The sequence below is a fragment of the Carassius auratus genome, chromosome 19 (genome assembly GCF_003368295.1).
Source record: "Carassius auratus strain Wakin chromosome 19, ASM336829v1, whole genome shotgun sequence".
NCBI classification, from domain to species: Eukaryota; Metazoa; Chordata; class Actinopteri; order Cypriniformes; family Cyprinidae; genus Carassius; species Carassius auratus.
In genome coordinates this window covers 27403613-27421931 of record NC_039261.1, presented here as the reverse complement: position 1 = coordinate 27421931, position 18319 = coordinate 27403613, and the positions used below count along the sequence as shown (strand labels likewise).

The window sequence follows — 18319 nt, the reverse complement described above, 5'->3', positions numbered from 1 at the left end:
TGTTATAGCATTAATTTTTAGTTGCATCATCAGTTTACTCCAAATAGTATATTATTTTATGATATCTCACAGGTTCTCGTTATTGGTAGCTATGACTCAAATGTTTTTGGAAGACTAATGTACGGTTTTTCCTTGTCAACAAGGAACACCAGAGAGAGAGAGAGAGAGAGAGAGAGAGCTCTTATTTCTTCCAACAGACGAGGGCGCACGAGGACAGCTTTGATGATGGTGTCACAACGGCCACACAAATAGAGCGTCTGACGTCACTCTCCAACATGCGTGTCCCATCCACTCAAGGCGGTTGTGTTTAGAAGCGCTTGTAAAACGTCCCCGGATTTCCCATACGCTAAACGAGAGAAGGAGAACATGGACGAAGACTGATCAGAAATGAGAAGATGGTGATGTAGGGCATAGGTCTTTCTTCTTTCACGCTGCGCTGAAAGAAGAAAGGATTTGGAACTTGTACACTTCAAATTACGTATGCTGGCGGAGAGACAGCCCTCATCATCTTTGGAATATTCCCATTCAGTCTGACGTCTTCCAACGCGCGCTGACTGTGTTGATCGGCGAAGAACATGTGCTAATATATTCCGAAAGGCTGCCATTATGACTCCCTTTTATCCAAGTGGGCTCAAGACAGGGAGATAATAGATAGGGTTTGACCATATCTGCGTTCTATCACATTATTCAAACCTTGACTGTCCTGGTTAATGGACATTAGATTTTTTTTTCAACCATCAAAAAAGCCCTCAAACATTTTTTCTTCTCTTTTGTGAGAATATTATTTAACCAAATCATCTGTTCAGTGAAGCAAAAATAATACTGACATTCTGGTTATTATTGGGTCTGCTGTGAGTCTCAAGATCAGTTAAAATAAGTAAACAAGCAGTGAAAGAAATACATGAATAGTCAAACACTTTCTATGACTCAACCAAAAAGTGTTGAATTATCTTTGTAACTTAAATGTGTAAATCGTTAAAGTTGGTGCATCTTACATGCTTGCAGTATTTAGCTGGTGATGTTTTGTGTTATAGCCTTGAATGCACCTCTAGTCTCTGCTAGACTATAATCTCCCGCTGTTTATTCACTCTAAATCGACGTGTGGCGTCACTGAGCCTTCTATTATGACGACTGCCCTATTAAGAATGACAGCGCGTGAGGAGAGAGAGGGCAATGGTTAGCCCTCCCAGAGTTTGTGCAGCACTCTCGAGCGCTTACATCGCACAGCTTCTCGTCTGCGTTTGCTGCTCCAAACTGTTTTACCAAGCTCCAGGAGATCTGTCACTCTGCTCTCGTCTAACGGTTATGGACAGCGCTAAGGACATGCTGATGCGCTCCGAGGGTGGTCAGTTCGGCACACTGTCTGCCAAAACTGGCTCTAATTCGACAGAGGCTACTGGAGACCCCATGCGCAAGCTACCGAACAAACCGATTAACCAGAACAGCCCCGTGCCTTATTCGCAAAACCTAGTGGATGACACGACAATGGGACAACGTAGCGGAAAGTACGGAGATGTGTCACTTGCTAGCAAGCCTTCCGCACCGGATAGAGACCTGTCAGACATCCCTAACAAAGATGCCAGCAGCTCAGATGCGGAATCAGACCTCTATGAGGAAATAGATGTCAGCTGTACACCAGAAAGCATGGATTACCCGAGTGGACAAGGTAAAAACTGCAGCTCATGGTATTATATTTTATTTGTATTTATGTAATCGTATTTTCTTCTCCTGTTTCTAAATTGAGTTTATTATTGAGAAAAAACGACCAAATTACCACGTTTAATCGATCTGCCGTGTATCCTACTATTTGTGAGAGCGTTCGATTGTCAGCTCCTGTTACGTTATTGCAAGCTTTTTGAATTAACGAGTCAATTACAAGGCCACCATGGATCTGGGGTGTTGTCCCGGCTTTAACAAGTTGTCAAGTCATCTTACACCAATATCCAACATCTCAATAACCTTTTTTTTATTTATTTTTTGTGAAATTGCTGGCTTATTAAAACAATGTTTAAGAATGTCCATTGTAAATAAGTTTGAATTTAACGTTAACATAAAACTGAACCTGTTCTTAACTTTTTGTTTTCTTATTTAGAATTATACGTATTATTTAAATGAAAATAAATGAATTATTCTGCTATTCTTAATACATAAATAAACAAAGGAATGATTCAAATAATTTTCATCAGACGCAAATTAGTTCAGTTAAATGTTTTACCAAATTACCAAGTTATTTGGTTTGGAAATTATAATAATATTATCAGAGACTGAGGCAGCATGTTTTATTAGCTTTTCTCCAATGGACCCTGATGCTGTCTCTATCTCTGAGCTTGTTCTTTTTTTGCGCCAGATATTTTGGCTATTTGTTCGAAATCTAAGTAATATTAAAAACATATATCGAATTAAAATTGCAAGAAATAGGCTACAGTATGAACGCTATAATAATAAATCGGTAACCAGTGACCTTGCAATGTTTGCCCTAAAATGTTATGTCACTAATCATGTTTTTTTTTTTTTTTTTTTTTTCTGTAAGGACTGGCAATGGGCTCACCAAACCACGGTAAAGATGTCGGTGTGGACAATAAGATGGGCTCAGGCCCTTGTGCTCTCAACTATGGTTCTGACCAGATGCGAAGGTATCGAACCGCATTCACGAGGGAGCAGATAGCACGACTGGAGAAAGAGTTTTACCGGGAAAATTACGTGTCAAGGCCACGTAGGTGCGAGTTGGCAGCTGCCTTAAATTTACCGGAAACAACAATAAAGGTAATGGACTACACCTCAGATTCTATTTTACATTCATTTTTAGATATTTATTTTTATATAGGTGGCCTGACAGATTACCATCGAGCTACTATGGGTATAAAAATAATCCCGCCAAGATTGCTCCATCAATCAATACCAGCAGGCTCATCAATCGATGAGAATTTTAAGAAGTTACAATAAAACACAATTCTATCAAGTATTTCTGACCTGTGTTGGTTTAATTATGGAACCATTTCTCTTGGTTTATTGCTCATCGAAATTGGCTAGAGCCTACATGCACTAGGCCTCATCCATTACAATTACCTTATGTCTACTTTGCTACTTTTGGTTACAGGTTTGGTTTCAGAACCGTCGCATGAAGGACAAGAGACAGAGGCTGGCTATGACTTGGCCGCATCCTGCCGACCCCGCCTTTTACACCTATATGATGAGCCATGCTGCAGCTACCGGCAGCCTGCCCTATCCGTTTCAATCTCACCTTCCTCTACCATATTATTCTCCACTTAGCAGTGTGTCTGCAGGTTCAGCCTCTGCCACCGGGGGTCCATTCTCCAATCCTCTGCGCTCACTGGACAGTTTTCGGGTGCTATCACATCCATACCCGCGTCCTGAGCTGCTGTGCGCCTTCAGACACCCATCACTGTACCCCAGCCCGGGTCATGGGCTTGGTCCCGGGGGAAGCCCATGCTCTTGCCTCGCCTGTCACGCTGCCAGTCAGTCAAACGGGCTGCCACATAGGTCCAACAACCCAGACTTCTCTTGTTCGCCCACTACCAGGACTGAGGCCTTCCTCACGTTCTCGCCAGCAGTCATCAGCAAATCATCTGCAGTGTCTTTGGACCAGAGGGAGGAAGTGCCACTAACCAGATAAGATGACAGCAGGAGGCTACAGTTTCTTTGGGTACTATCCGGATCAGCTTTGGACACTCTGGCAGTATTTATATGTCATCGCATGAACTACTCAAAGCAGCTCGCAATCTGCTTTAGTTAAGTTTCGAAACTGGGGATGTTTTCCAAATAAGAAGCTATATGTTTTGCAGACGGAGTCTACTTATACACTGTCAGGCCACGGACTTTTAAATAATCTTTGGAGAAATTAAATATTGATAACAGAGATATAATATTAACTCAAACACATTTTAAGTACCACACCCTATAAACAAAAATGTGACAGGAGGACAGGAGACAAGCACATTTATTTGTAAAAAATGACTGGAGGATGGAGGATAGCGCAAAAAATCTATCATAATTTACACTCTTTCATACCCATACAAATTGACCCACATGCAGTTTATTTCACATTAAAACGATGTTTTTCATCTAGCCTTTTAACAAGGGGATTTGTTAACCGAGCACGGTTGGCTCATTATTCCTCCTCCGCGAACACCCGGTCCCGGTAGCACACCGAAATGTGCAGATGCGAGGGAAATTAAGGAGTGATGTATTCGGAAGGGAGAAATTTTGAATGTTGAATTAATGATAATGCTGCACGCTCAGAGACTTGTCTGCCAAACCGGTAACAAGGCGCCAGGGGAGCGGATTAAGAAGCTCCATGCGAGGCTTGCTGGCTTGACGGGAGAACATGCGCTAGAGATCCATTGGACAATCACATGCGGCAAATTGGGGCAAGCCAGAGATGCCTGTCTTACCCGCACACCGTCAGCTGAATACCCCCATCCCGGAGCGTCTCTTCCCGGCCTTGCTGTTGGCTTCACCTTCACACGGAGACACAAAATACAAATAAACACACAACTTAAATGATTACTCAAGCTTAAATGACGCTATTTATGGACATCATCAGACGTGGCATTATTTATTGATTTATTGACCACAATGTTTTAACATTTATGTATTTTGAGTTCAACTGCTGCATCAAGTTTTTTTTTATTATTGTACAGTTTACGTAGGCTAATTCCTACTCTGCTCATTTATATAGGTTGATTTCAGGTTTTGGAAAATGTGCGAAAATGGGTCAGCAGTGTTCTGATTGAATTCAATTTAATAATAAACTATTTCAAAAGAAAAGTGTACTACCGTTTATTCTTCCAACAAACTGAAACGATTTTACGCTTATTAGTGATGAAACACTGTAGCCTAAACTATTTTCTCGACAATGTGTAGATTAATTTAATCTGTTCACTATCTATTCTATACATCCATCTTTCTTTGATTTCTGGAAGACAAACAAGCAACAAATCAGTCTGATGTGAAGAATCTTAGAACGAAAATGAATAAAAGTATGACAGCAGCAATCTTCAACATGACACCATGTATTGCTTTAAATTTACAGTGCGTTGTCACTTTTATCTCTTATAGAGCCTCTATTATTTTCTTCTGAAACACTGAAATGATCTTATAACTTGGACATAACTGGACCTCTTGGTCGGAACGAGCTGTTAAGTAGTCCCTGGGCACCCAGCAGACGCCATATTCCCGCGCTGTTAATAGAAAGATTGGAATGAAATGTCTTTTGGAGATATTGGAATGGAAAAAAGATCGATGATGCCTCCACATAACCAATCAGCTAATTAGCTGGGTTGTCCGCGTAATTGTGGCACCTGGAGCGGCAAATTGAAGCTTTCTGGACATAGTAGAGAAGGCAGGATAGGCTATTACGTCTAACCATCACATGTGGAACCACCGAAGCACAAACTAGAATATTAAAATTAGATCAAGTTAACATAAGATATTGCAATTAAAGCTAGCTACTTGCTGGGAAAAAATAACAGAAAATAATAATCTCACTGTTTGTTTCTCCCATTAACCGTGCACGTGCTATATCATGTTCAGTCGGTTTTAACTAGGCTTATATTTACTAAGATATTTTTGATTCATTGAAACTGGGTGTTTCGATTTTTAATTGCTCTTTTCATCTTCTATTTTACAAACAAAATGTCAACAATTGCTAGTGATCGCTGCCCAAATAATTCACCTCCTCCCACACACACGAGCCCAAGCCAGAAGGTCCTGGTTGCGTGTGATTGATGGCCTTATTAGAAGCTGTTCTTGTAAGTGTGACCAAGTTGATTAAAATGCATATGTTTGGAATAATATGCCATTTAAACCGGAGCAGTTAACTCAAAGGCGGATTTATGTCTGGTTGTTACATTAAATTACCTACGGCCAAAGTAGCCTAAGAAATGGCCAACGACAAAATTGACAATTAAAAATAAAAAGAAGAAATATCTAAAAACCATATGGGGCTGATAGTTCACCACCGTCTAAGAAATGTAAACTTGTTTGATACCGGAGTACCCAAAGCCAGCTTACCTGTACCAATAAGCACGTGTGTTAAAAAGAAATCCATGTCAGTTAATTTAGTTTATTTTCAGTGCCTAGTAGCAGAATCATATTACAGCCATCTGATTAATCTGTTCTTTGATTTTAGGTTGTATGTCCATCACTTAGAGATCCAAAAACATGTTTGTAACCGTGACCACATTACAAAGTAACAGTGAAAAAAACAATGTAAGAATGAGATTTGACATTTTGGGGCGGCACCGCGCATCTGTCAGTTAGTGCACATGCATCTCAAGGCGGCGACTGTTTAAAAGCCTGTTTACGTTCTAATTTACAGCAGGCAGAGCGAAGCGTGAATGGACCGCTCACTGCCTAATGATGATGAATGGGGAATTAATACGCAAGTGTACGGGACAATCGGAGCCTTCATCTGGTTAAATAGACATTCAATAGCATTAAAAAAGTAGAGGTCACATTAAATCAATCGGGTGTGTGAAAGTCATTCTTCTGGCGCATATCAGCGTTATTACGACGCACTGGAGTCGGTGAGTCCAAGTTGAAAAAACAGTATCGTCAGACAAGCCAACAAAAAATGCCCTTTGTAATTTATCCAAGAGAGAACAACGCATGATGTGTGCCGTTTTATTTGATATAGAACTGATCAGCTGTCTTAGTTATTAGCATATGTTATTTTAGAGCATGTCTTCATTCATAGCATTTCTTTCAGCACAGTTTATTCTCTGTTACATTGTTTGCCAAAGCAGTCAACTTGGGCCTGTGGCAAGGCTTTTAGTTTAGGCTTATAGCATTGCTTAGCAAATTAAGGTTCCTCCTCCGATGTATTACAGGTGAAGGTGGAAGTTTCTGTCTCCAAAGCAGTCTTGATTGGGGTAATAAACTTATATTTTAAATTATATTTAGATTCTATCTCTCTTTCTGATATTTTAAGTCACATTAAGTCAAATTCTCATCTTCTTATATAGCTGAGAATACCCTCAAACATGAGACAATTTTTTTTTTCAAAATAATATCATTTAAAATGTTTCTTCAAGAATATTAAACAAATCTGCACCACACTGTAAGAGATGGGTTGACAGTTTTCCAAACCTTCTGCTTTACTATAGTCTTGAAATCTAAATATATGCAACCTCCAAATATAGCTTATTTTAGAAATATCACAGAATTTAAGCTTTCAGTACACTGCTGTCTATTCAGTCCTCCAAAGAACCTATTGTCTTTATATTTGAATCTGTTCTATTGGTACGAAAGCAATCAATTACCTACATAAGGTCGCATCATTAATCATTTCAGAGAACTCAAGCAAAACACTGGTATAGAAACACAAGAGGCAGTAGAAGTTACAAATTAAAATCTGAATATTAATCTAAATAAGATTTCAAACAATAGTGTCATGGTATGTTCATGATTAGAAACATAATAAAATATGTTTGTATTATATGGATAGAAACATGTAAAATTGGACTTGTTTATCATTAATATCCTAAGCCTTTCCTCAGCAAGCCTTAATAAAACCGGAGGTACATATCATATTCCAAAATCAATCATTCTGTTGTACATCAAAATAAATGAATGAAAAATATTTCACTTTGCGCGACAAGGGAATGTAATTGGATTTTCTCTAAAGCATACATTGATCTACTGAGAAAACCATGCTGCTGAGGTGGGCTTTTAAACCACATGAATTAACATAATTATAAAAACACATGCTTAATCCTGCTCCGGAGATCAACCTTTCTGCAGAATGCAGACCCAATTCCTACTGAGTACCAAAATAATCATTTAAAACAGTGGCTTTATATATTAGTAGAGGCTCCAAGACCAAATTTATATGTGCAAAACAGGCATAGATCTCAAAATTGTGCATTGCCTGGGCACTACAGAATCAGACTTAAAAAACTTTTATCTTACAGCATCCTTAAATGAAAACTAGAATCATGCAGGTATACAAACATTTTGTTGTAGATTCTCAATGAAAGAGAACCGAAGGAGAAAAGACACTAGATACAACATAACATCCATCAAAATCTGTCATGACTTTCAGCATAAATTTCAACAGTGAGCAATGTTTTTAAGGTTGAACACTAAATGGAAATTTGTATTTATTTGCAGAAGGATACTATACATCCGAATGACTTACTATAAATCTGAATGACAACATACTGTTACGCTGTTGTATGTGTTTTGGGTATCTTTAGAGTTTAGAATAAAGTCATATTGGTGTCATGTACGCAGTAAAATTCTATATTCAGAGCTGTATTGGAACACTATTGTTCAGTGTTTTGTTCACGGCCATCAATGTACACTTAAGGATGTATGGTCAATTACACCACAGAGAGCCATAAATAATTTCTAGCTATAAACCTCTGGTAGAATTATTCTCCCCTCTGTCTCTCTCTCTCTCTCTCTCTCTAATTCTATCTCTCTTTCTGTCTTGTTCTATATAGATCTACTGTGGCCCTCTTCAGCAGCTGCAGCAGTAATAGTAGCTCTGTGTAGCTCTTCATCGGCTATACTGACGGATTCACATATCAGAAGAGTGGCCGGTCGATGCCCCCACATTCTTCATTTACCAGAGAGAGAGAGAGAGCGAGAGAGACAGAGGCCAAGCAATGTGTTTAACCTGGTCAATGCTCGGAGCTGAGATGCAGCCAGACTCTACTGGTTAGGGTGCAACATGGACCATAGGATCATTGCTAAGGAGGTTGCTATTAAAATCCACAAAAAAAAATTATGAGCATACCTTAAAAATGTTGTCTCAGGAAGGAGAAGATACAACTTTGGTGCTTCCTCTGTTCATTTCATATTCCAACATGCTTTTCTGAATGTACTTCTGAATCCAGAGGTATACCTGAGTGATCAGAGAAAACATTTTATGGTTATCAAATGCCAAAACAAACTCTTTAGATAATGGAGGGAATCCAAATTAAAATAATTTTGCAAATATTTTACATTCATGCATTATATATAGACTCTATTACGAAAGATGCTTTACATTGCATTTAAGGTATACATTTATTATTTCTTGCATTCCCAGAGAATCATTACACATTGCTTCAGCACTATACTCTGCGGTTTAAACTACAGAAGCTTATAATGCCTCTGTGCTTAATAATACAGGTTAGCCTCTAAATCTCACACTGTATATTAACTTATGATGAGCCTTGGATTTTTTCACATTTTCCACTCACTTAAGTAAGAAGGGATAACCTTTATGTGTTGACTATTAGTTTATCATTTGGCTCTACACCCTGTTACAAGTAAAAGACTGAAACAAATTGCTATTTGTGTAAAATGGCTACATAAGCAATAACAATATTTCAACCTCGATTTTTATAAGAAAATACATACACATGAACAGTACAACCTTGGTGACTACTGTGTCGAGGAAGTCTAAATACACTTCACACGGGGAATATGATTAAGATGCTTTAAAACTGTTATTTGGATAAATTGGACTCGTAAGAGCACACTGGTTAAGTCATTAATAATTATGAAGAGAGAAATAGTCAAATATTTCCATTAAAATAAACCCATTTTATTTGAGGACATATTTAAAACAACCACGGAAATCATTTGGTGCCATCAACAATATAAAATCAATAGTCAAGGTCATGGTTGTCTGTTTTTTCAGATAGTAAATCCACCCCTTTATTATGTCTCTCCACTAGTCTGCGAACGCAAATAAATTACATTGTGTGACCCTGAATGTCTATTGCAGCAATAGTACAGTTCCAATATCCATCTGACTTGAGACAAACCGATCTTGTGCTCTCTTTTCAATATGTAATTTACCAAATGTATAAATTATAATCAGCTTTGTATTTGGTATTGTTTCTAAACTATCCATTTTTGTATTGCAAATTTGACAATTCAGTTTATTATATTATATTTTATTCATAAAATTACTTCTATCTGTTAAATTTTCCATTACGGGTTTGGAAAGATTGTACCTACAACAACTGTATTGTAATCACAAAATATGTATATCTTAATTTAATGTGTTTACATTACTATACAATGTTAAGTGACAATAAATCTATGTATTTACTATCTTCTCATGCAGCTATAAGAGCTCAGCTCAGTGGGCCCAAATCATGCAATATTTTTTAAAATAATTTAATAAGCACTTTGTTTTATGGGAAATAGTTATTGTTTTATGATGACTCAGGGAGCCAATGGCTCTGCAGTGCTCTCCAGCTCTCTCCACACCTCGTTTTATTTTACAGTCCTACACTTTATTACTCGGCAACCACGCCGTCGAGCTGCATGGCAACCATGCCAAATCCTGAGTTTTCCCATCTTTTTCTCAGTCCTTTATCAGAGAAGAAATCTATAAAATTGTCAAATATCAAAACAACTTAGGCATATCGACATATACACTACAGAAATGTACAGTTCAAGAATGTTCTCAAACACAAATACTCTGAACAGCATTTAAACTCGATCGACATTTGCTAATAAAGAGAAATATTCCACCTAAGTTTTCAGAACGGATGATGAGAGGTGAATGTTGCTGGTGAATGTAATACAAGTTAGAAGTGTGCATGCAAGAACTGTATGCGTGTGATAGTGTAGCCCTGGGAACAAGTGATGTGTTTTCATTACAGCTCTCTGGCCTTTTTACTTGTGTCCGATATGCTCCAACCCCCAACCCCCAGAAGACAACAGGAGAAGGCGCACACTGACAGGAGAATCATTGGCGCATGACAGGGGTGTCCTGGTTTTCCCCCTCTACACGCTAGCTGCTGTTAAAGATTCAAGACATGAGCTATGTTCAGTGGCTAAGCTGCTTGCTAAAGCTTTCATTAGACTGTATTTAAGGAATAGTTCACCCCAATTTTGTCATGATTTACTCACCCTCATGTCATTCCAAACATATATAATTTTCCTTCTTATGCTGAACCAAAAGTAAGATGTTCATTTGTATCTGGAGTCTTTAATCCTTTGGTTATGATGAACATATATCGAAAGAATACTGATGATGGTCTCCACTGACTTCCATAGCATTACTTTCCCTACTACGGGACCAACAACTGTTTGGTTCTTCAAAACATCTTCTTGTTCAATCTAAGCTTTCCTATTTAAAAATGATGTCATCTTGTTCAGGTTGAATTTATTTTAATTCTACATATTAAACTGGAATTCTGTTTGCGAAATTCAAGAAAATACAGGAATTAAGCAGCATTCATTCAATAGCAGCATGATGACAACGTTTATTTCTGTGACATTTAAATACTTGCTATTTGAGTTACGACAATGACAAGACTCACATGTCATATATACATGCATGTTATTTCAGTGACACTTTGGAAAAATATTAACTGTAATTGATCTTCCGTTACTGATTGAAAGAGTTAAACACAAAAAATAACTTGTATAAAAACACCAAAAAAAGGCCTCTGTACATGTACATGTTATGCAACTTTGGCTCCAATGGAATAAGTATAGATTTTTTTGAAAAGAGGAAGAACAGGAAAGAAGGGATGAAAGAACAAGGGATGGAAGTGAAGGGGTGGATCTGATATTTCCATCTTTAATGGAGAACTTTAAAGATAACTCACTGTTTGTGTTTGAGCCACTCACTTTGAGTGTGGGAGTCAAGCACATTAAATCATGCACACACACACACACACACACACACACACACTGGCGTCTCTGTGTTGTGACTCATTCAAAGGAAATGCACAGCTTTAAGCTCAGCCAGATAAAGTATGTTAAGGATAGAAGGGTTCTGAGTATAACCTGTATGTGTGTTTGGTTTTTATGGTGATGTTCTGTTTGTGCTAGTTGTCTGTAGCTAAGCTGAACAAGCTCTTAACTCTGAACAGGTTAATGGAACTTTTATGGGTCTCTCTTACAATCAGTTGACCTCTTGAGTTTCTCTCTGTTTTACTCTCTCTCTCTCTCTCTCTCTCCTGTGTATCTTTCGCCTACTGGAAAATGTTGTTTCACAAACTGCAAGATCATCCCCTTTTCAAATAATACATCCAGGGTCAGTTTTACAGACAAGTACTCAAACCGCATACCGCAAGACGATTTACAGTTCCCTTACATGCACAAAATTCATAAATGGCAGCAAGAAATACTTTAACCAATAAGATATATGGGCATTAATGGCTAACTTCTACTTTGACGGATTTTGCGGATTTTGAAAGTGTCAACTGCATCAGATTTATCAGCGACAGTTGAAAAAAAAGTACTGAATATGAGCTCCCATCTCTCTTTCTTTTACCAGTTTACTTTATTCTCATTCCCTGTTCTAAGAATGCCCTGTCCAATACTCACACACATACACAGTCTGGGTGATAAAGGTGGGTGAGAGATAGCCCTGTAAAAGTCTTATCTCATCACAGTCACTTTTATTCATGTCCATCATCAGAGTGTCAATAGTAATCATGGACCAATCAGAAACAGTGTGATGGAGCACCGACCATGAAAGGACACACACACACACACACACACACACACACACACACACACCCTAAAGTAAAAAAAAAATTCAAAGAGCACATTCTCTGGGCAACATTAATATGTACTAAAATTCTGGTCAAGCATTTGAAAATGAGATTTGAATGCAATAAGCCTAAAATGAAAACTTAATATATAAAATTGCTCTGTAATTTGAACACATACACACTTCTCCTCTTCTCACTTCATAAAAGCAATCAATATGGGCTGTCCTTGTGTGTGTGTGTGTGTGTGTGTGTGTGTGTGTCTTCTTCTCTTCCTCCTTCTCATTTCCCTCGCATCCTTCTTTTCTTCTCTCCTCTTGGAATTTATGCTCACTGATAAGTAGTAACTCCTACACAGTAGAAATGATGATGATGATGATGTGAAATAAAATACAGCTATGCTGCCTCCCTTCTCTCTGTGCTGCAGACTAGACATGACTCTTAAAAGATAATAATCAATATTGATTTTAAGTGAGTGAGAGGGAGTGAAAAGGGGAATAATAGAGGAGAGAGATGGAGAAGGAATGGATGCATGGGGATGTAGAGGGGAAAAGTGCATGTTGGGGAGGTAAAAGCAGGAGGGGGAAGAAAAAGAGAGAGATGGGTGAATGGACTCCTCTCCATCTGAAGCTTGACAGAATCAATGAGCTTTAGAGGATAGACAGAGCCTCAAGGTGCTCCTCCGTTAAACTGGAAACTGTGTGTGTGTATCAGTGTTGCCATGTCTGCTTAGAATATGCAACACTGGACTTATAATAATAAATACTATAAAATATGGAACCAATGATTTATATCAAAGCAGAAAAAACCTTAAACCACGTTGCGTAAGTTTATGTATGTTTTTGTATGTGTGTGTGTGTGTGTGTGTGTGTATGTAATCAGGAAATTAAGTTTAAAAAGCTTATTTTAACTAACAGAAAGTTGCTTTCTTTTATTTCATATATATAGTTAAACAACACTGGAGTATAACATGCTACTCAGCTTTTACACTAACAGACATTTGGAACTATGTCAGGGATCACAGAAAAGATTTTTGTACTTTATATAATTGAGATAAAATTGGATGACATGGCGGAGTGCAACCGCCTTAAAACTGTCTGAATTCAAAATGTTGGGATGTAGGAATTTAAGATTTCTGTCTTTTTTAACTGTCATAACTCATATTTTCCCACTTACAGTGTTAGATGTTTGTCTCTTTTTTTGCACACAACATGCTTTTTTGTTTTTATGCTGCTGTGTATTTAAAACCTCTATGTTAACAAGCTTTTTTCATGTAAAATGAGTAACAGCATAAGCTACACACAGAATGTTCAATAAACTGGCTTTACCCCAGTACTTCCATGACAAACTTTTTGCAAAGCCTTTCTCAGTCCACCTTGAAAGAAGCTGCTCAAACTGTTAAGATGAAACTGGTACGATCAAGGAGCGTTTAAAAAATAAAACGTAAGGCACTCTTTGCTAACCTTATGAAGAAGAGCTGCATGCTCTAGTACTCAAAAACAGTACGGCGCTTGGCAGCTTGTAAAGTAACTTTCTCAGAGTTCTTTGTCAGAGTAACTCATCGGTACTTAAACTCCAACAGGACGATATCATGTTACTTTCTTCTGTAGAAAAGAGAATCAATCAGCTCTATTACCTTACCGCGACAGGACGGGGCAGGTTTGTGAACACCAAAAAGAAAAAATGGCTTGAGATGATAAGGGTTTTTAGGCCATGAGAAAAATACTATCAGTCAAGTGTGTCCAAGTGTTTTACTGATATTGTATTTACACTTCATGTGTCATAATTTACAGATATAGAACTTTTGCACCAGATTAAAAAAAAAAGTATAGATGCACAATAATTTTCTGTTGTGTGTTAATGTGAACAGTTTGTTCAGGATGATAATGAGCTAATAATAACAAGAGATCAGATTTTCGGATTAAAATGTTTATGTGCCAGGAAAATTTGGGGGATATTTGTGTATGCTGTGTGTGTGTGTTTAGAAAAGGCACTGAGAGTGCACCCCCATGTCCATCTATTCTCTTTACCCTCTGACAGCCACACAGGAACTCACTGGCCTTTTCTATTCCAATCAAACCAATTCTATCTATATTTACTCCATCTGCCCAGCCCAATGCTCCACTGAGCTGTATGTGTGTATGTGTAAGTGTGTGCAGCAGCTTTAATGGCACAGGGTCTCGCTGATAGATGAAGATTTAGCTCTGTGGATGAGAGCGTCGGATTAGGGATGACATGGCAACTATGCTATCCCATCATTCCTTGTCCAGCATCGCATCCCAGAAGCCAGTTCCACCCCATCGAGAGGGCATGATGGGGTGATGAATGATTGGAACTGTGGGAGAAGGTAGACAGAACAGGGGAAAGAATACACTGTGGCCATCTTTATCCCCTGTATATTTTCTCGCTGTTATTCGAAACACGCACACTTGCTACTGCTTTTGTACAGAGGCAAACAGGCAACGCGCATATATATAGTTAACAGCTTTTCATTGGTTATCTATGCTAAAGAACAGTGGCTAATCCCCAGGTCCATTATCCACAGGCTCCTCCCATCTCTAAATGAGCCAATTAAGGGTGTTTATGTGTTTGTGTTGCTGTGATGAGGCCGAGTTGGCCGAGAACCACTGCAAAGCTGAACAGCTAATCAATGGTGCTTTAGTGCTAAATCGCTTTCTCTCTCTTGCACATATTTTTCTACACCAACTCCCTTTCTCAGTCTCTCTAACTCTCGCCTTCGTTCAATTAACAGAGGCATGGATGAACGGCCAAGTCAATTGACCATGAAGCAAACATCAAGTGCAGCAGCAGAGGTATTGGAAACAGTTGTTCTTTCATTACGGCATGATGGCTTTAAGAGCTTTATCTCCAAAATGTGAACTCCGCTGTTAAAGTGGCATGCTTAGGTGTATTGATTACGTTGTTATATTGCCTAATTTATACAACTTGATTGCCCTGGTTCATCCAACCCAATTAGCGTTGCCAAACAAACCCTGAAGCTGAGTTTAGTGGCTGTCAAATAAAATTTTGAAACATAAAGAGGAAAACAAAAAATGAAGTGAATGTTATCAGAGAGAAAAATAGAGGCCACTAGGGTACTACAACTGAAACAACAATGTAAAAAATATGATCTGAAAAATGCAATATCAACAAATGAGAGCATTTTAGCATTTTTTGCCTCTGAAGGTCCAAGTAGGTACACAGCTGCACAAAACCCCACCCAAAAAATTGATACTTCGACACAAAAGCACTGGGAAATTTTTTTATAAACCTGTGCTAAGATGAGTTGGACTTGAATTTGGCCGAGGTCTACTGGTGAGCAGCACACTGCTGTTAGCCTAGCCTGTGCTAACATAAATAAATGTACAAGAAACGCCCCGTGGGGTACAGTGTGCCATCAGCCCGTACACTACTGTCATCATTTACCAGGCCAATCATCTTGGGATCCGGCTGGCGATGGATTCTGATCACCCCGGGAACCAGCACGTGATGGATTCTGATTGGGTCGATGATCACTCTTCCAATAAGAGTAATTAATATAACGAAGACCCTCCGAGCATGTGCAGGAGCGGGTGATGAATATCGGTGCCCATCGCTCATTACTCATACATGACATCATACAGAGAGGAAGCAACACAGAGAGAGGGGAAAACATTCACATAATGCACAAAACAAGCACAGGCACAGAACAAAAAATGCTCAGGAAAGGCACAACACATTTATAATACAGCAAATTAAAAGAAAAAAAAACATCTTCCTGTTGATTTGAGCACTAGTGTATGAAAGAGCATGAAAAAATTAGCAATGCCAGACTGTCGAAGATCTGTTTTGGCTATTTGTAGATTGCTGTAGCTGCAGCCTTTAGCTTCCAGCACTAGCTTGAATTATACTATATTGTATTATTATTTCATTTTTTATTATACTATATCATATTGCATGTACACGTCTTTAGAGATACCACCGCTGTGTTTCCAAACACAAGACGCACCGGGTAGCACCAAGTGATGCAGTGTCTGAAATTACAGATTGCCCTTTCAAGACACTGGAAATGAATCAAGGGCCCTTGATTCACTAGCTTGAACATCCCTCCCCACCTCCTACCCCTAGGGCACTTAGGCATGCATCTCTCTCTCTGTAAAAGCCGCAGTTCTAGTTATTAGAGTATGATAATGAACACAGTGGAATGAACTGAGGGCTCACCACAGAGGAATCTAAATGAGTCTACATACATATACACTCACTGGGGAAAGGGCAATTAGTGTAGGCCTTTCTACCTGACCCCATAACACACACACATATACAAGAAGACAGAGAGGGACCTCCCACTGCACAACATGAGTACATATGCAGATATGTCGTGGGATGTGACTAATTGGCTAATCTAGTGCCTCTCACACACTTAATCATCTTAAGCACTTTTAAAGGGCTGAGCAACAGGAACGTAATGAGATAAAACCGCAGACTCCCAGTGGTGCACAGTGTCTCATACTCTTTCGTTCTGCTTTCTCTCTATTTTTCATCCGCTTTTTTTTTTAACCATTAATCAGCGATTCCTAAATGCAATGGTTAATCTGCAATTGTTTCCCATCTGTACATTACTGACAGGCTTGCTGTGGGATACTGTTTAAGTATACTCTCTTTGTACATTCTTTAAATGCTAACCAAGCTCTCTTGTTGTTGTTTTTTAAAAAGGAGACTCTATTAGTACTAAACTGATCAGGTGAGATACAAGTATACACTTTCTACAATCAGATATTATAATAAAATAAATACAGTTGTAATAGTCTGTATAGTCTGTAATTTAAATGCACAGACTCCCAAAAACGTGGGGAGGGCGTTATTCTGAAATGTGTGAGTGCTCATTGAAAAAGTCCATTACATCAGAACACAAAACATCCATCTGGCACCAGTTTTTATTTATTTTTTATATATATATATTTAAAAAAACGACTAATTGTTGTAAATGAATTAGAAATAAATCTTAGTTATAAATTAAAAATGATATATAAATTATTTTACCACAATGTACACATTGAGCAAACATAAAACATTACATCAAAATATTAGTGATTGTTTATCATTTTAAACCAATGATGCATCAACGACTAATACAAGTAATTCCTGCAATTTATGTTTGCTAGCTAGATAATGTTACATATTTAGCCTAATTTGCAACAACAAATGTTCAATGAGTGCATCACAGAAAACTACACTGCATAGTGTGCAAGCTGAAAGATAGTAACATTTAATGACTAAAGCACAAGTGACACGTTTCTCACAGCTAGCCTGAAACTTACTCTTTACAATACTTGCAACTGTGAAATACATGTATGAACAGTTCAGAAGTTTGGGTTGGCAAGTTTTTTTTCTTATGGTTTTTTAAAAAAAAAAGTATCTTACAAATCTATATTTATTTACATTTATTTTTAATTTAAAGTAACATAACTTAAATTTAGCTACTTTAATAGATTTTATATTTATATTATATATATTTTTTTATTTATATTTTATATAAATTTGTGTTACATCAAAGCTTTCTTCAGTGTCAAATGATCTTTCAGAAATCATTCTCAGATGCACAAGAAACAAGCGAGGTGCTTATAACATATTGTTTAATAAGCTGGTCTAATACTCACTCTACAACAATAAAACCATTAGAAAGATTATACAAACAAGCATTAAAAATACTGGATAAAAAACCATATCACTACCACCACTGTAGTATTCTGAGTAAATATCAGTTACTTACCTGGGATAATCTAATTAAATTCAAAAACATTTGTTTAATCTATAAAATTAGATATGGCTTAGCACCTCCTCCACTATGTGATTTTATACATTTT

General features: G+C 37.9%; 1 protein-coding gene across 1 annotated transcript; it reads left to right on the top strand.

Moving 5' to 3' along the window:
• The first annotated feature begins 165 nt into the window (after positions 1-165).
• On the top strand, positions 166-4783 carry LOC113120060 (homeobox protein XHOX-3-like). Its single transcript, XM_026289905.1, has 3 exons — positions 166-1666; positions 2531-2763; positions 3098-4783. Exons 1-3 carry the CDS (start codon positions 1174-1176, stop codon positions 3632-3634), a joined length of 1263 nt encoding a protein of 420 aa, XP_026145690.1. The 5' UTR covers positions 166-1173; the 3' UTR covers positions 3635-4783.
• The last annotated feature ends 13536 nt before the right edge of the window (positions 4784-18319 follow it).

Excerpts from the sequence above, each read along its gene's own strand:
- LOC113120060 (XM_026289905.1), top strand. The coding sequence starts at position 1,174 with ATGGTTAGCCCTCCCAGAGTTTGTGCAGCACTCTCGAGCGCTTACATC. Across the intron at positions 1,667-2,530 it reads GGATTACCCGAGTGGACAAG|GACTGGCAATGGGCTCACCA; the intron begins GTAAAAACTGCA and ends TTTTTCTGTAAG. Across the intron at positions 2,764-3,097 it reads TACCGGAAACAACAATAAAG|GTTTGGTTTCAGAACCGTCG; the intron begins GTAATGGACTAC and ends TTTTGGTTACAG.